Source organism: Suillus paluster, assembly GCF_016628075.1.
Source record: "Suillus paluster strain FC165 chromosome Unknown EDB91scaffold_500, whole genome shotgun sequence".
Taxonomy (NCBI): domain Eukaryota; kingdom Fungi; phylum Basidiomycota; class Agaricomycetes; order Boletales; family Suillaceae; genus Suillus; species Suillus paluster.
Genome location: NW_024538060.1, coordinates 1 through 14,538, shown reverse-complemented (window position 1 = coordinate 14,538; position 14,538 = coordinate 1). Strand labels below are relative to the sequence as shown.

The following is a 14,538-nucleotide window of genomic DNA, read 5'->3' as shown; positions in this document are numbered from 1 at the left end:
GAGGTAGGCAAGCTCGATGTTAATATTATAAAATACGGTACCGGCGCTCGCCTCCACCTGGACGATAACAGACAATGCTGCTCAAGATGTCAGTTACTCTGTCGCTTGATAAATGAAGAACTTCACCGATCATGGCAACATAAAGTGTGATCATCGGCATCATCACCCATCTTGCCCAATTCCATATCACGAAACATCGGTAAAGCTAAGTATATAGGGCATCAAGCTTGCACCATTTCCTTACGACAAATGATTCGGCTCACCAGCAGAGCTTGCATAAACCACTCCTGGATGTGACCACTAGACGAGACGTCAATAATTGAGATCTGAAAGTGGATGGGCAACCGTTCTTACGAGGAAAGCGCCAGAATATTTAGACGATTGTTCATTTCGTTCTCGATTAGCGCGAGTGGACCACCAGGCGCATTACGAAGATCTATCCAAATCATCTCCGTGTATCTTGCGTTCGCAGCAAAACTTATTGTCCCACATACGAACGTGATAAAGACGTAGAAAAGAAGCACGCGACGATGACTTGGAATTGTTCCCCCATATTGAGGCTGCTGCATGAGAGCAATCCAGGACTGTACTGTAAGGAGAAAGAATACGCCTATTGTAGTACATAAGTCGACTTTCGAATTGTGTATTTCGATAGAAATCGCACCGTAGGATACACCCCCTAACACCATTCCATTGAGGCGAGATCGTTCGAGCCACAGATTTGTTTGTGGTTTGTAGGACGTCATCACCCTAAATGTGGTCGCTGATGAGGGAGGTTGGGGAAGACACTGAGACACAAGTGGCAGAGGTGAACTGTGGTGGAGATAACCAAGAAGATAGTTAGAGACGAATGGGGAGGAAGCAGCGGTTATATGGAAAACTCGGAAAAGCGCTCCACCAGGGAGACAGACCCATCATATGACCATCAGGTTGGGGATGTTGCAGCCAGTGCAAACCCTTTTACAGAGTAATAGTTGTCAGGCACATCGTCCCCGCCCTCTCAGACGGTCAGACCATGATCAATGTACCACATAATACCATAGCTGTGCAAATTTAACAGATCTTTACAGAGCGTCCACGCTGCATCCTATAAGTGCCGATAGCTATTGGATCAGCCTTGCAGTGAGACGGTCTAGAAGGCTACAGTATCGCAGATTGAATGCTAAATGCTGATGGCAGTGGTGCGAATTGTTGGATATCATCTTGACAGCTTTACAGTGACAGGCAATTCCTAGTACGGATGTATATGTCAGAGGAAACAGGGGAAGATGCAGGGCGACAAAAGATCTTAAGAGGTTGACAATGACAGAGATATGAAAATTTTGACCCGTGGGATGAACGTTGGATCGACCCCTCAGGGAGGCTGGAGTCAGTGTTGACACCGTGTAATTATCAAACTTCGATTGAACTTGGAGCTTGGAGTTTGTATTTGCTTCTGGCTATTGGTTGGGGCAGCCCAAACGATATCCGTATGTACACGACTAGTCCTGCTCTATACCAACTTAATATACCCATCATATGCCTCGGTCAGCCTGCGCAGACTTGCTACATAGGACTTGCGCAAATAAAATATCCTTCAAGTCGAGTCGTCGAGCACGCCTTGCATACCAGTGACACGAATACAAAATATGGATGGTCTGACTTTTATTTAAAAGGGCCCTCAGATCTTCAGAGACGATCAAGTCGAGTGCTCTGTAATCTGGAAAGAATAAGAAGGGTTGAGATCATACGGAACAGGGTACAAATCCCCGTCTTCGAATTGCATGTCCCGCAGGTAATATTCAATGTTTATGGATTGCTTGCTGATATCCATTGTCACGAAACCATTCGCCGCTGAGAGAATGTTAATCCAGACCAATATGCGAGGAGTCAAGAACCATACCAGATAATGGATTCGCTCCCAAGAATTTTGCATACGGTCCGAGTGGAATACCGTAGTTGCAATCACCAGCTTGAGGGTAGCCCGCGGCGCCAGAGAGAATGAAGTTGGTGTCGTTAAAGTAATAATGCCCGAGGCAGTGGTCATGACCGTTCAAGACGATTCCGTGGTGCTGGACAGCAATCTCAACGAGAGGCGCGAGTTCGGTTTCGTTGGTGGCTGAAGACATGTAACCGTGGTGGAGCTGGAGGAACTTCCATGTAGCCGTGGACTGAGCAAAGGTGTTGGCTAGGAAGTTGATTTGCGTTTGTTGGTCTGCATAGCAGGCTTCTGTGTACGGGTTCACATATACAGAGGTGTTCTGGGAGATTCATCATCTGTCAGTCATCTGTTTTGCGTGGTAGCAAAATCTACAACCTTCTGATACGAGCTCAGGAAACAATCCGAATCCACGACGACAAAAGTAGCGGTCCAGTCTTTGCCTGTCAGGTCGTAAGTCCAATATGGAAGCCCTTGAGTTCCCTGACAGGGACGATCAGCAGATTTTACAAAAGGGCCAAATATTTCGAGCTTACAAAATTCCAGCGAGGGTCGTAAATGGGAGCAACTTTCGTCTGGAAGTCAACGCCGCTCTGTCCTTTTACAATGTCGTGATTTCCGAGACATTGATACCAAGGAGCAGTCTCAAAAACTCCTTGGCTGTACATGCCGACCCATGCTTCCTGGAAACGTTGTATACCCCCAGTAGTGAAATCAACACCACTATCATAAAAGTTGTCGCCAACAGAGACCTTTCAACAGTTCGAAATCAGCGATTCATTTGCAGCTATGCCAGAGCACGTACAAATGCAGTGCAGTTCTTCATCGCGCATACTTGTCCGATATATGAAGACGTGTCGACTTCGGAGGGCTTAGCTGCATTGTGGTGAAAGAGTAAGTTGACTCACCCTGCAAAGCGGTAGCATTGTTTATGTACAATATGTCTCCGGGATCACAATCGTTTAGGACCTCATTCGGAATAACGAGTCCAGCAGCCTGCAACTCCGGAAGCACTTCAAGGCAGAAATGTGGAGGACTCGGCGTCCATCCTGTCCAACCATAATCTACGATGTCGTTGTCAAGGTTAGGCTCCTGACAATCGGATATCATTACTCGCCCCCAATTACGCCCACCGTCAGGACTTCTGCGCCAACAGGAGCGATCGTAGACTTCTTGGTTCTCACATATTCTGCAAGGACCGTTTCCTGCAGGGCAAGAAGCGCTAAGAAAGACAAACGACTCCAGCTGGTCATGGCAAAAATGGAAGTTTACCGAAAGTCGGTTATAGGACGGGATCGTCTAGCGGGGGTGACGAGTTTCGCGTTTATTGCTCATGATATAGACGCACTTTTAGCGCAGCCGGTTCACTCATCGATAACCGTGTACATCCGTTACCAAGCAGTGCACAGTGGAGATGTGCCAAACCGCGTGGATGATTGGCATCTGCCAGCCACAGATATAGTGCACCAGTGTAGTTCGAACCAATGGCTTGCGGTCGGGTAGGTTGTTCAACCACGTTCGATACGCCATGCCCCACAACGCCTGGGCGAGCCCGGGCCGCTACGCTTCTTGCAAGTCGTAAAGATGTAAAAAGAAGGAACGTGCAATTATGATGATGGTCATGCAGACAGGAACAGGACCTGAGCGGTGGGTAGTGAACCTGCATCATGTGGGCCTATGACGGTATATAGTGTAACCGAAGATGTGACATGAGGTAATTGTTACGATAAGTAGCCACAATAGCATGAACAAGGTGCGCTCATCGATATAGGCTGCGAATCGTCTATTTACAATTGGCAATGTTGATGAAGACCAGCATTATTCTTGCATCCTGTAAATGCCGCGGCGCAGGTTTTTGTGGAGGTCACTTGACGCAATAATTATCAACGGAACGGATTCCAGAAGCCCTCAGGCTGCCGCACGCTGCCAGTCAAGGGAAGCCTAAATCATAGCCTTTCATTCAAGTCTTACCTCGAAGTGCCACTGATGCCTGTGCCAGTAGTTGAGCTCATCACCTTTACCCCATCCGCAGCTTATGTGGCTGCGCCCAGTGTGTCCTTGCACGACTTCTTTGGCATTCTGGCGCAGACCAAAGGTCACATCGAGTGAGCAAGTGCGAAATTGAAAACAGTTCACGAATGCTCATACAAGAAGCTCATTCCACGGCCTGCAGGTTGAAGATTCAAGGCAAGGTCAGATTGTGATTCGTAAGTCGCCCTCGTACATGATACACATCTTCAGGCTTCATTAAATATTAATTGCCCCATCAGTCTGGGAGACACATCAGCACCATGTAGCCCTCCAGCAAAGCCCCCACTATCAGGCGCTCAGGGACGCCCTTTCGGTGGCAGTCGAGGGACAGCGCCAAATGGTCCATGTCCTAGTTCAACATGACTGTTCACAAGTGTTTACGGCGCCTCACGTCGGCATCGCAATTAACACAGTAAAGGAAGTGAAGAGCATGACATTGCTAAAGCGCCAGTTGGACATACTCGTGTCTCAGAGCTTTGACGAGGTGGTAGCCCACACCTGCGGAGAAGTGCTCGAGGATGACCAGAAGATCGTGTTGTTTGTTGGTTGGAAGTCACATGAAGTAAGTTTCAGCAAACGTGTTTTGATCCCAGGCTATTGTGCTGAAGATCCAAACCTCAAGCATCGTGAGAGCTTGAAACGGAACAAAGATCCCGAACTGGAGAAGCTGATCGGGAACATAAACCTTCTGGCAGACGTAAATGTCAGACATGTGGGGTTCAAGAAGTATTCAGCATAGGAGTCTTGTGGATGTTCACCAGAGTACATTGATGTTGTCTTGCAGATCGCATGGGCTAGCTCAGGTCTAATACTGAATTAATGGATCAGTATTTTTTATTTTAATGACGCCGCATGAACTTCGATTGATGCCTTAACCAAATAAATGAACCCATGCGACTGCCCTCCTTGAGTTTTGTTATTGTCTGATTGGAGTGGAAACCACTGGATGGTGATAATGGGGACCGACTCTGAGCCTTCCAGGTCCCGTGGAGTCCAGGGGCAAAACAGACAAAAAATATGAGATGACACGCCAAGCTCAAGCTTGGAAGTTCAACCGGTCAACGTTTGTCGAACGTACGTTGAATCAGGGGTCGGGCCTCAGGTGACCCTCTTGCAAGTAACGGCACTCCAGTGTGTCCGCATCTTCACTCACAAGTTCAATGTCAAAGGAAATGCTTCGTTAACTAATAACAGCCGGTTGCTAATCGGCATCGTGCTTATTACTAATATGTAATAACATGTAAGCAATGAGTCAGTACAAGTCGTGAAAGAAAGCAACAAGTCTACATCTAAAAACGATGCGGTTCGTCTCATGATCGTTAAGTCATTATTCTGTGCGAGCTGATATAGATGAAGAAAGGTGTCTGATTTAGAGAGTCTGCCTACATATCTCCAATGGGCTGACTTCTGAGCGACTGTCGGAGGCCTGTAGGTCTCGTGACATATAAAAACGGCCACGCGAGCCGTCGCCAAAATCCAGTCCCTTGCTCGTGGAACGGCGAGTGAGTTTGGAATGCGACTACGAGCCATGCAGTGACCACGGTAAATGCAACAGAAACTATCGCGTAATGGCCGATGGTTTCCGTGGCACCGCCAATAATTTCCCTGACATTCATTCCAAACACCGACTGGAAGAAAGTAATTAAATGTATCGCTGAAAGAGTGAAATTAGGCATACCGCAATGAAGCTGGCAGGGAGGAAAATCATTGTCAGGTAGGAAATCTATCAAGGATTATTTAGGATCGTCAAGCCAATTGAGATGCCAACTTACCTGTTTCATAGCGGCTGAATCACGGACTGTTGCTTTCGTCAGTTCTTGCATCCGTCGACTATCAACAAAGTTCACAGTCGCTTTAGCCTGGACATTGAAATTAACGATCGTCGAATCTAGGATAGAAATGAAATAAACCAGGTCTATGATGTTTTTCAACTGAAAGCCCAGCCTGTCAATTTCCGAAAGTAGATTGTCGCATTCCTTCTGCATCAGTTTATGCGTGTCACTTCTTGCCTGCTCGGTGAATTCGTGGGACTCCAGAACAGGACTCGGGGTGCTCCTGACAAAATTCACAGATTTTCGGAAATCCTCGAGAAGTGAAGTATAATGGAAGAGTTGAGCCTGGATTGTGTGCAACTCAGTCGTGAGGTGGCTATCATTTGTCAATAGCACGTTTGTTTCCTGAATAATGGTATAATTAAGTGGTCGAACAACACAAGTGACGAAGAACCTTACCAGCCAGTTGATGTGGGTGTACAGATGGTCCAAGGATTCGTCCCAGGCGTAAAGTGCATACCAAAGGATGGCCAAGAAGACAAATGTTGGATCTTTGGACTGTTCGAATATCTTCTGCCAATATACGCTCTCTCCCACTTTGTGAACTAGACGTTTCAATTGCTCAGCGGTCGTCCTTTTCCAATGAGCACTTGGGTGGTAAGATATGATAGTACTGCCACTAGGCTCAGATGACCTTATCATATGCAGAGCGAGAAGGTCTTGAAGAAGATACTTTTCCACTGACGAGACGACTGAAAACTGTTTAAAAACCAACAACATCAACAGGAGGAGAGACTCTACCAGAGCGAAGAGGTAATGACTCCTGTGTGTCTATAGCTCCCTCACCGTCTGGTAAACGATCATGTTACGTCAAGTTTGCACAAGCGCTCAACAGACGCACCGGAAATGTGCTTGTTCTGCGAGGACGCTGCTGTCTTTTCCCATGGTGCCGTGCGTACGAACAAAAGCGTAACCGTAATGTCTGATGGCATTTTACAAGCGCCGTCGTGTAGACCATGAAGAGCACTTACGATCTCCTTTTTGCTTGTTAACTTCTTCTTGGTATCGAGAAGGAATCCAGTTTGATGAGGATGTGAAAAAGAATGGTTCTATGTTGTACCTATTTAAATTCAACCGACAGCACATGTAAGAATGAGTGGATCCCTAGCACCTTGTTCCTAGCATCTGAAGTACGGGGTGTTTCATATTGTCGACGAGCAACACCCTGAGACGAAGACCCGTCGGCTGTAGAGACAAAGGATTAACTTGCCTGCAACAACTTACGGCTATTCTTCACCTCGGTCTGCAACTGATCCCAAAGTTCACTTAAAGCGCGTTCATCGACATCAATAGGTGGATCGGTATCCTTAGCCGACTTGAATTTTCCAGTGTCAAGCACATCGACATAATAGATCCTGCATTTCTCTCGAGATTCCTTGGAGCAATTTTCGACCATCTTACACCGTGAAACTCGATCGGCGACCCAGTTTCCAAACAAGCTTTGAGGATATCCCCTCCACTCCGGAGGTTCCACTGACTGCCTTGATGGGGAAACAGGTTCCGTCTCTAAAGCGGTCTCCGACTCGAGGTCCATCCATGGCCAAGGTCCAGACGGGGCAGCATGTCGATATCTGGAAAGACATCCCAAACGTCCGGGCTCATGAGCATGTTTCGAAGAGGGTTGGCGCTTACATTGGTGCAGGTGTTTTGGGGGGTTTATTGCTGTGTGTTGTAGTTCCATGACCACTGTTGGCCCAATGACAGGTAGTCAGTGGGAAACGAGTGCGAGTAGATTGTCTGGTAGTCATGAGTAAAGGGAAAAGAAGGTAGTCCACCGAAGTTGCAGAAGTTTATCAGGCTGACGCCGTCGCTCGCTGAGTGCAGCCTAAGGCTATCCTTCACGTGCAGTCCAGGCACCGTCAATGAACGAGGCATTATATTGTATCCTATTGTAATATTAAATCGTACTTATCTGTCTCTGTCATGAGTTATGATTGATAGTGATGCGTACGGTAATAGCCAGGGTAACATCGTTAGTAAGTTGCCGTCGAAGTGCAACGCTTAGGTAATCCAGTGCAGGACCGTGATCAGCTCTTCTTCGGGAGGTGAATCGAATAGTCTATAGATCAACCCATTATCCAAAGCCCTTTAAGCGCCTCTGTCTCTATCATATTTCAATGGTAAAAACCGCTGTATGAGCCTCTCGCACATAATATCGATTGTCCGCAGCATGCAGCATGAACTTCTGAAGTAAGTCGGAAAAATCCTAAATCGTACCGCACGGCAATTCTGTGTATATCGGCATTTACAGTCCGCCCACTCCACAAGTGCTAGTGATCCTACATCCGTGTCTGCACGATCATTGGTGGCAGGATTCAGGCACTTGACGAGGATCAATACCAGTATTCAACTATGGACGTTTGACAACCTCGTCATCAACCGCAACTTCCCCCGGGCCCCTCCTTGTCATTCAGCCAGTCGAGAGAGAGAGAAATTCTATATTTATATACCGCAACAAACAAAGTGAGCTGTTAAGACGCGGTGCCCTGTTAGGGCTGTGCTGGGGAGTGTTGTAACAGGGTGAGGGATGTAGGTATAGTACGAATAGCCAAGCGGTCCGCGTTTGATGAGTTTTGGTGTGCGTGTGGGCTCGTTTGGTGTCCAGGCTTAGTATAATATGATACACTTTCTCTCCTTCCTCCTCCTTCTGATCTCTCCTCGTCTCCTCCTTCCCTCGTCACTTCCTTCTTTGCCCTTACTCAGGCTTCTGTCCCTCTCCTTTCTTCCCAGTCTCCTTCTCGTTCCAGTGCGACCTTCTTGAATGCGCTGTATTCTTGAATAAACTTCGCTAGTGCCTTTATGCCCTTCTCCGTACCCAAAATTTCGTTGAGTATGATGTTGTGTGATACCTCACGCAGATGGATGCGTTGTCGCGCAAATAGTGGGCAGTCACGTATGATATGTTCTCGTGTTTGACGTGGTTCTCCACATGGGCAGAGGGTGGGTTCGGTTGGAACGAATGCAGCGTAGTATTCTCCCATGAATCCGTGTCCTGTGCGGCATTGTATAAGACGGCCGTATACTTCTCGAGGAGTGTGAGTGAAATGTTGGCGGGGTTTGAGCGTTGGTGGGAGTTGATTTGCGAGAGCGAAGCGTCCAGTCTGTGCTGCCACGTCTCTATTCCAACTCTCTGTCCATTTCTGCAAGATCCCTTCCTTGTTTCTTCGGCGCGCATTTGCATAGGTCGAGTGGTACGAGTCGTTACGTCCGGTGGCTTCTTTTGCAAGCTCGTCGGCACGTTCGTTGCCGATGATGTTGTGATGTCCTGGGATCCATGCAATTTGGACATGATGGAGGGGGGATGTGGTTAGGTAGTCTTCGATCGAGCGTCTGATCTGTAATGCAATGTATTGTGAGGGTCCGGGTGCAGCTGCATATGCAGCCTGCACCACAGAGTTGTTATCGACGTAGAAATGTAAATGGGTCACCTGGGAATTTTGCGCGAAGCTGATAGCTCGCGATATTGCTTGAAGGAGCGCTACCATCTCTGCATCATACACCTCTGCTTTGGGACCCATTCCTTCCTGACCCCAGAAGACTTCTCTTCCTCTGTGATAGCCGGCCCATCCTGCTCCAGCTCTTTCCTCCTCTCTGACTGATTGTTTCGATCCGTCTGAGTAAACGAGAAGGTGCGTGTCCTCCGTTCGTAGATTACGAGCGGTTTGTATGTGCACTTTGGCGGCTTCTTTCTTGCCTCCTCTTTGCTTGTCCGAGATCGTTAGGCGGCCGCGGTACGTTTCCTTCGTGTTTGCCCAAGGTGGCAGCGCAAATATGTTGATGCGTTCCGCGTTCGGGGATGCTCGTTTTGACAGACGGGTGAGTCTGGTTGATTTTGGTGGTTTGCGGCTGCGAGGACGGTATTTGTCGGTGGGAAGAGCGGGTGGGGGGTCAGCGAGGTTAAATTGTCGCCAGGGTTGATCAAGTCTCTGTAGGATTGGGTTGAACGAGGGGAGTTTGAGTAGTCGAGTGGCGGCGTTATCGTTTGCGTGTTCGAGGAAGAGGTTGATGGGGGGGATTGATGTCTCTATTTCTAGGGCCTTTATTGGGGTGGTTCGGAAAGCGGCACAGATATGTCTAAGGGATTTGTTTTGGACGCGGGTAAGCATGTTTGCATGGGTTTTCACGCCCGTCCACCAAACGGGGCTTGCGTATGTCATTACACTGCGGACACAAGCCGAGTATACAGTTCTCAATAGTGATTGCGAGAGACCTCTTACCGTATTTGCAAGCATTTGTAGTCCTTGGGCGATATTTTCCGCTTTGCCTGCCAGTTCACATACATTCCTGCGAAAAGAGAGTTTAGAGTCGAAATATATACCAAGCCATTTGATACAGTCACGGGGGTTAATTGTCACCTGTCCTTCGTCACTAGGCAGCAGGATAGGTGGTCGATCCGGTGCGCGACGCCATGTGAAATGGATGAGCTCAGATTTGTCAATTTCCGCCATCAGTCCAGCTTCGCGAAGCCAATTGTTCACAAAAATGAACTCCTCCCGGAGTATTGCGACATTGTTCTCCAAGGATGGAGAGGAGACATATAAGTTTCCGTCGTCGATGTAGCATGCTAATGTGGTCGGTGTGGCTTTGTCCGGGCGTAATTCACGAGCTCGAGTTTTCGCATTGTAGGCTTCGTTTAGTGGGCTTGTGCAGATAATCGAAAGGGCCGGTGATATTGGGGATCCTTGAGGTATACCGTTTTCGACTGGTTCTGATGGTGACAGTACTCCGTCCAGGCAGATTGCTGCTTGTCGTTCGCTGAGGAAGGATTTCACCCACTTTACCATAGGGAGCGGTAGGTGCTTGTCCCGAAGTATTCGGAGTAGCCGTGTATGATTGACGAAGTCGAAGTATCCTTTGATGTCGAATGTGATGCACGACGTGACAAGTCCGTGATTACGGGCTGCTTCGATATCATGAACGAATGATAGGGCTGCGTCGACTGTGGAGCTTCCTGGGCGACCTCCGAACTGTGAAGAAGGTACCAGCAGATATTTTGCTGTGAGATATGCTAATCTACTTGCCTGTACGCTTTCGAGGACTTTTCCAAGACATTCCTCTAGCTGGATTAGTCTATAGGCTCTCGGGTTCGAATAGTCTGGTTTTCGGGGCTTGCGCAGGGCTACTGCGATTGTGCGTCGCCAGGCGATGGGATGGTAGCCTACATTTGCGCAGCGTGAGATTAGTAAGTAGATATATTCCGATGCAACCTCCCAGGCCCATCGGAGAGCCATGTAGTTGATTTGGCTGGGTCCAGGAGCTTTTTTGCGATTTGGTCGGTATATACCATTCTTCACTTCGGCATATGTTATGGGTTCCCATGGGATGTCATCCGGGAGGTCCTGTTCTAAATCTGGTGCAGCTAAGTCTAGATTCGGGGGCGGTTGGAACAGTTCACCTCGCAGTGTAGCACACTTTTCCTCATGTGTTATTGCCAAGTTTTGACCGTTGTTTCGTCTGAGTGGTGGCGTGGGGTAGTTTCTTATCCCTTTGGGCCATCGAGTGAAATTCCAGACGTCATCGGGAGTGGCTTTTCCCAGAGTCTCGTTTGCCCACTGTCGTTTAGCAAGGCGTGTCTTCCGTTTGAACTGATTGCGTAGTTGGCGGATCTGTTGGATAAGGTCGTGGTCAGCAAAACCTGTATCGATGAGATGTTGTCTAGCCCTTTCACGAGTTTCTGCAATGCGGTTGAGTGATTGCGTGAGGTCGGGAGTCCACCATGGTTTCGCATGTGCACTAGATTTGCGGATGGGGACCGAGCTTTCTGTTGCTTGCACCAGTGCATCTTGTAGCGCTGTGGTAGCTCTTTCAATATCATCAATATTAGGAAGAGTTGAAACACGTAGCGGTATCCATGCGTCTTCACTATCCGTCAATTCTCTCATGAATGCTCCTTTCCATGCTTTGATCGTGTCTTCATCGATATCTTTCCAATTGAATCGTTGAGCCGTGATATTCTCGATGGGGACACGTTCATGGTCTAGTGTCCATGTGAGCGCTGCGTGGTCTGATCCGTAGGCTTTACCGTAGTCGATTGACCAGTCCTTGATCGTGTCGAGTTCGTATGCTCTGTCGTTGATGAATGTTAGGTCCAAGACCGACGAGGATTCACCGTCGTGTGGGAAGTATGTTGTTGCCCCACGTTCGTTTAGCATGATGAATCCCTGGTCAGTTAGCCAGTCAACGAAAGCTTCTGCACGAGGATTGGGGTTCTCAGCTGTGTTTGACCACATTGGGTGGTGTAGGTTCATATCTCCCGAGATGATGACCGGTATTCCGTTTGGTAGTTCGATGTTGAAAAGACGGTCTGCTGACCAGTTCAATGGATCCTCGCCTGCTTTCTGGTTGTACATATTTACAAGTATTGTAGGCGGATGTGTTCCTTGGTTGATCTGTAAAATTTGTATGTCAGCATCCATTGCGAGATCAGAACGAAGGGTAACCGTGAAGTCAGGTCTGTTTTTGATGTATGCCATGACTCGAGGAATGACATTCGGGGGAACAGACGGTAATGGTAGGATTGGTTGCCATCCGGTTAACGACGCTGGGCCCTTTGTGTTATTTCCGATGTCACCATACCATGGTTCCGTTATGAGCAGGATGTCATAATCACGGACGGCGTTGTTGAGTAATGCGTGGCAGACTATATTTGAACGGTTAGTGTTGAGTTGAATCATTTTTATGGGTTTAGTATGGACTATCATTGCCATCCATCCATATTGTTGTCGTTCATTGGTTGTGGCGTTACGATATGGTTCTGGGATGTTGATGGTGGGGTTGGAGTCCGGGTCTCTGGAGGTGCTATTGGATCGTTAGCAGTTTGAGGTCGACATGCGTGTCGTCCCCCTTGGATACTTGGTCGTGGGTCTCTTGCAGATCCTTTGGTTAGTATATGAATGGGGCATTTGGTTGAGTCTGCCGTGTGCGCTTCTCCACAGTTTGCACATTTAATCGGTGAGTGATCACATCCTTTTTGTGCTTTGGCCGTGTTAGGGCACAAATCGCAGGTATGGAATGATTCAGTGTGGTTGCCTGCACATACTCGACACTTGGGGGGGTTAATACATTTGGACGTATGATGGTTGAAGGACCAGCATCGGTTGCACTGACGAACAGGTTTCAAATCTTGGAAGCGCGAGAAAGAGGCGTACCGTCCATATAAGAAGACTCCACCGACGTGTTTGAGAAGGTAGTCGATTTCTTCCTGTGATGAGACCGTTAACAGCATGGTTGAGTGGTATTTGTGTTCAAGGGTCTCCGGCTTCGCCATCCACGAGGGTTCTGCCGTGAAGTTGATGTTGCGTACACTGGGGTTGTTAGTTTTCATCTCATAGATTACTTCTGCTCCGGATCGTGGTTCGAATTCCATCATGTCTTCGGCATCAGACTTCCCTGTGTCTACACTGTTGAGAAGAACATGGAACCATTCCTCGTCTGGTGTGGCTGCGTAGTTGGAGTTTCCGACAATTAAGTCTGCGAAGGCGTCTTTGAATGGAAGCAAGTCATCTGCTGTGTAATCCGGATGTGTAATAACGATACAGTTACCTTTGGTGTTCCATTTTATGCCGTTGACCGTAACTTTCGTGACCTCCTTGAGTCTTTCATTGATCGCTTCTACTAATCCTCGGTCCTTTTGGCGTTGTGTAGGGTCCAGAGGAGTTTCGATGTGGAGAATGAGTCTAGAGGGGTGGTGTCGGGTTAACGGGTTGTTTCGGCGTCGGTTCTCTTGTTCTGTTATCTTAGTTGAGTTTGTCTTGGTCTTCGGAGTAGGAGTTATGGTGGGGCCATTTGCGATTTGAGTACGGGGGTTTTGACTGGTTTCCGGTTTATTGCCTTGTCGTAGTTCCTGGATGTCTTTGACGAGTTGGTTGAGGATCGGCATTATGTCGTCAGGATTGTTTCTTGGTGTTTCAACCGGTTTAGGGGGTAGGATGGCCTGTGTAATTCTTTGAGCAGCGGTAAGTATGTTATCTGGGAACTTAGCGTGGATTGATATGTTGTCTAATGCCTCTGCGGCTTTGATAAGATGATGGTTTAAGTCAGCGATCCATCCTTGCTCTGAACGGGTTTCACTGTAGATGTCCGTCTCCATTTCCGAGTCGTATTCGCGTTGGGCTACATCGTTTACCATAGCCACATGTTCTGTAGGACGGCGTTTGGTCTGTCTCGTGGTGTTTGGTGAGGCCGATGGAGAAGTGGTTGTTTCCAGTCTACGTTTGTATCCTAACCCTCTACGTGTGGGTGTGATTGGCGTGTAGCTGGCATTGGTTGGTCTGTATGGGAATTCTGGGGGTGGGAGGGGATCGTTGGGCTCTGATTCATCCCACGCCCGACATTGCTGGAACTCCTTCATATGTTGTCTGGTGTTATTAAGGGATGCTGCTTGTGAATATGTTCTTGCTGATATACGTTTGTCAAGGTTTCTAGCTATGCTTATACTGCCTCCTGGCTCGTCGCCCATGTTCTGTTGAACCGTGGGAAAAAAGCAGATGGTGGCGGTTCGGTCATTCAGCCAGTCGACTCCAATGTTAACACAGGAAGAGCAATTGCAACGGGATTTAGAGGAAAATAGGAGAGATGTTGTGCGAGAACTGCAGCACTGCGAAGAAGCAGCACTTCTTGATGCTGAACGCACAGCTGATATTGTTCGCTTTTGGGCGAGTCTCTCGCGAGTACGTACGCTGTTCAGTTGTTTTTCTACCTGTTTTTTTTGAATCAATGCATACACGAAAAGAGCACATTCCCGCTGTTTTTCCGCGT

The 14,538-nt window shown here is 48.0% G+C and overlaps 4 protein-coding genes across 4 annotated transcripts; 1 reads left to right on the top strand and 3 right to left on the bottom strand.

Moving 5' to 3' along the window:
• Positions 1 to 185: 185 nt before the first annotated feature.
• Positions 186 to 924, bottom strand: EDB91DRAFT_621877 (uncharacterized protein). The gene is made up of 3 exons (XM_041327921.1): positions 665 to 924; positions 355 to 610; positions 186 to 300 (listed from the first exon to the last, which is right to left on the bottom strand). Exons 1-3 carry the CDS (start codon positions 744 to 746, stop codon positions 222 to 224), a joined length of 417 nt encoding a protein of 138 aa, XP_041168436.1. The 5' UTR covers positions 747 to 924; the 3' UTR covers positions 186 to 221.
• A 754-nt stretch (positions 925 to 1,678) lies between these two features.
• On the bottom strand, positions 1,679 to 3,171 carry EDB91DRAFT_1240885 (putative tartrate-resistant acid phosphatase type 5 precursor; the record flags this gene model as incomplete). Its single annotated transcript, XM_041322042.1, has 7 exons — positions 1,679 to 1,833; positions 1,883 to 2,240; positions 2,297 to 2,401; positions 2,455 to 2,670; positions 2,724 to 2,779; positions 2,827 to 2,982; positions 3,036 to 3,171. 7 exons carry the CDS (start codon positions 3,169 to 3,171, stop codon positions 1,679 to 1,681), a joined length of 1,182 nt encoding a protein of 393 aa, XP_041168435.1.
• Positions 3,172 to 4,010: 839 nt separating this feature from the next.
• Positions 4,011 to 4,830, top strand: EDB91DRAFT_1185658 (uncharacterized protein). The gene is made up of 2 exons (XM_041320491.1): positions 4,011 to 4,511; positions 4,572 to 4,830. Exons 1-2 carry the CDS (start codon positions 4,287 to 4,289, stop codon positions 4,686 to 4,688), a joined length of 342 nt encoding a protein of 113 aa, XP_041168434.1. The 5' UTR covers positions 4,011 to 4,286; the 3' UTR covers positions 4,689 to 4,830.
• A 281-nt stretch (positions 4,831 to 5,111) lies between these two features.
• On the bottom strand, positions 5,112 to 7,477 carry EDB91DRAFT_1352413 (cora-like Mg2+ transporter protein-domain-containing protein). The gene is made up of 10 exons (XM_041326157.1): positions 7,414 to 7,477; positions 7,019 to 7,352; positions 6,893 to 6,966; positions 6,753 to 6,841; positions 6,623 to 6,703; positions 6,523 to 6,570; positions 6,181 to 6,473; positions 5,722 to 6,126; positions 5,628 to 5,672; positions 5,112 to 5,577 (listed from the first exon to the last, which is right to left on the bottom strand). The coding sequence occupies exons 2-10, from the start codon at positions 7,313 to 7,315 to the stop codon at positions 5,332 to 5,334; spliced, it is 1,578 nt and encodes a 525-aa protein (XP_041168433.1). The 5' UTR covers positions 7,316 to 7,352; positions 7,414 to 7,477; the 3' UTR covers positions 5,112 to 5,331.
• Between the last annotated feature and the right edge of the window lie 7,061 nt (positions 7,478 to 14,538).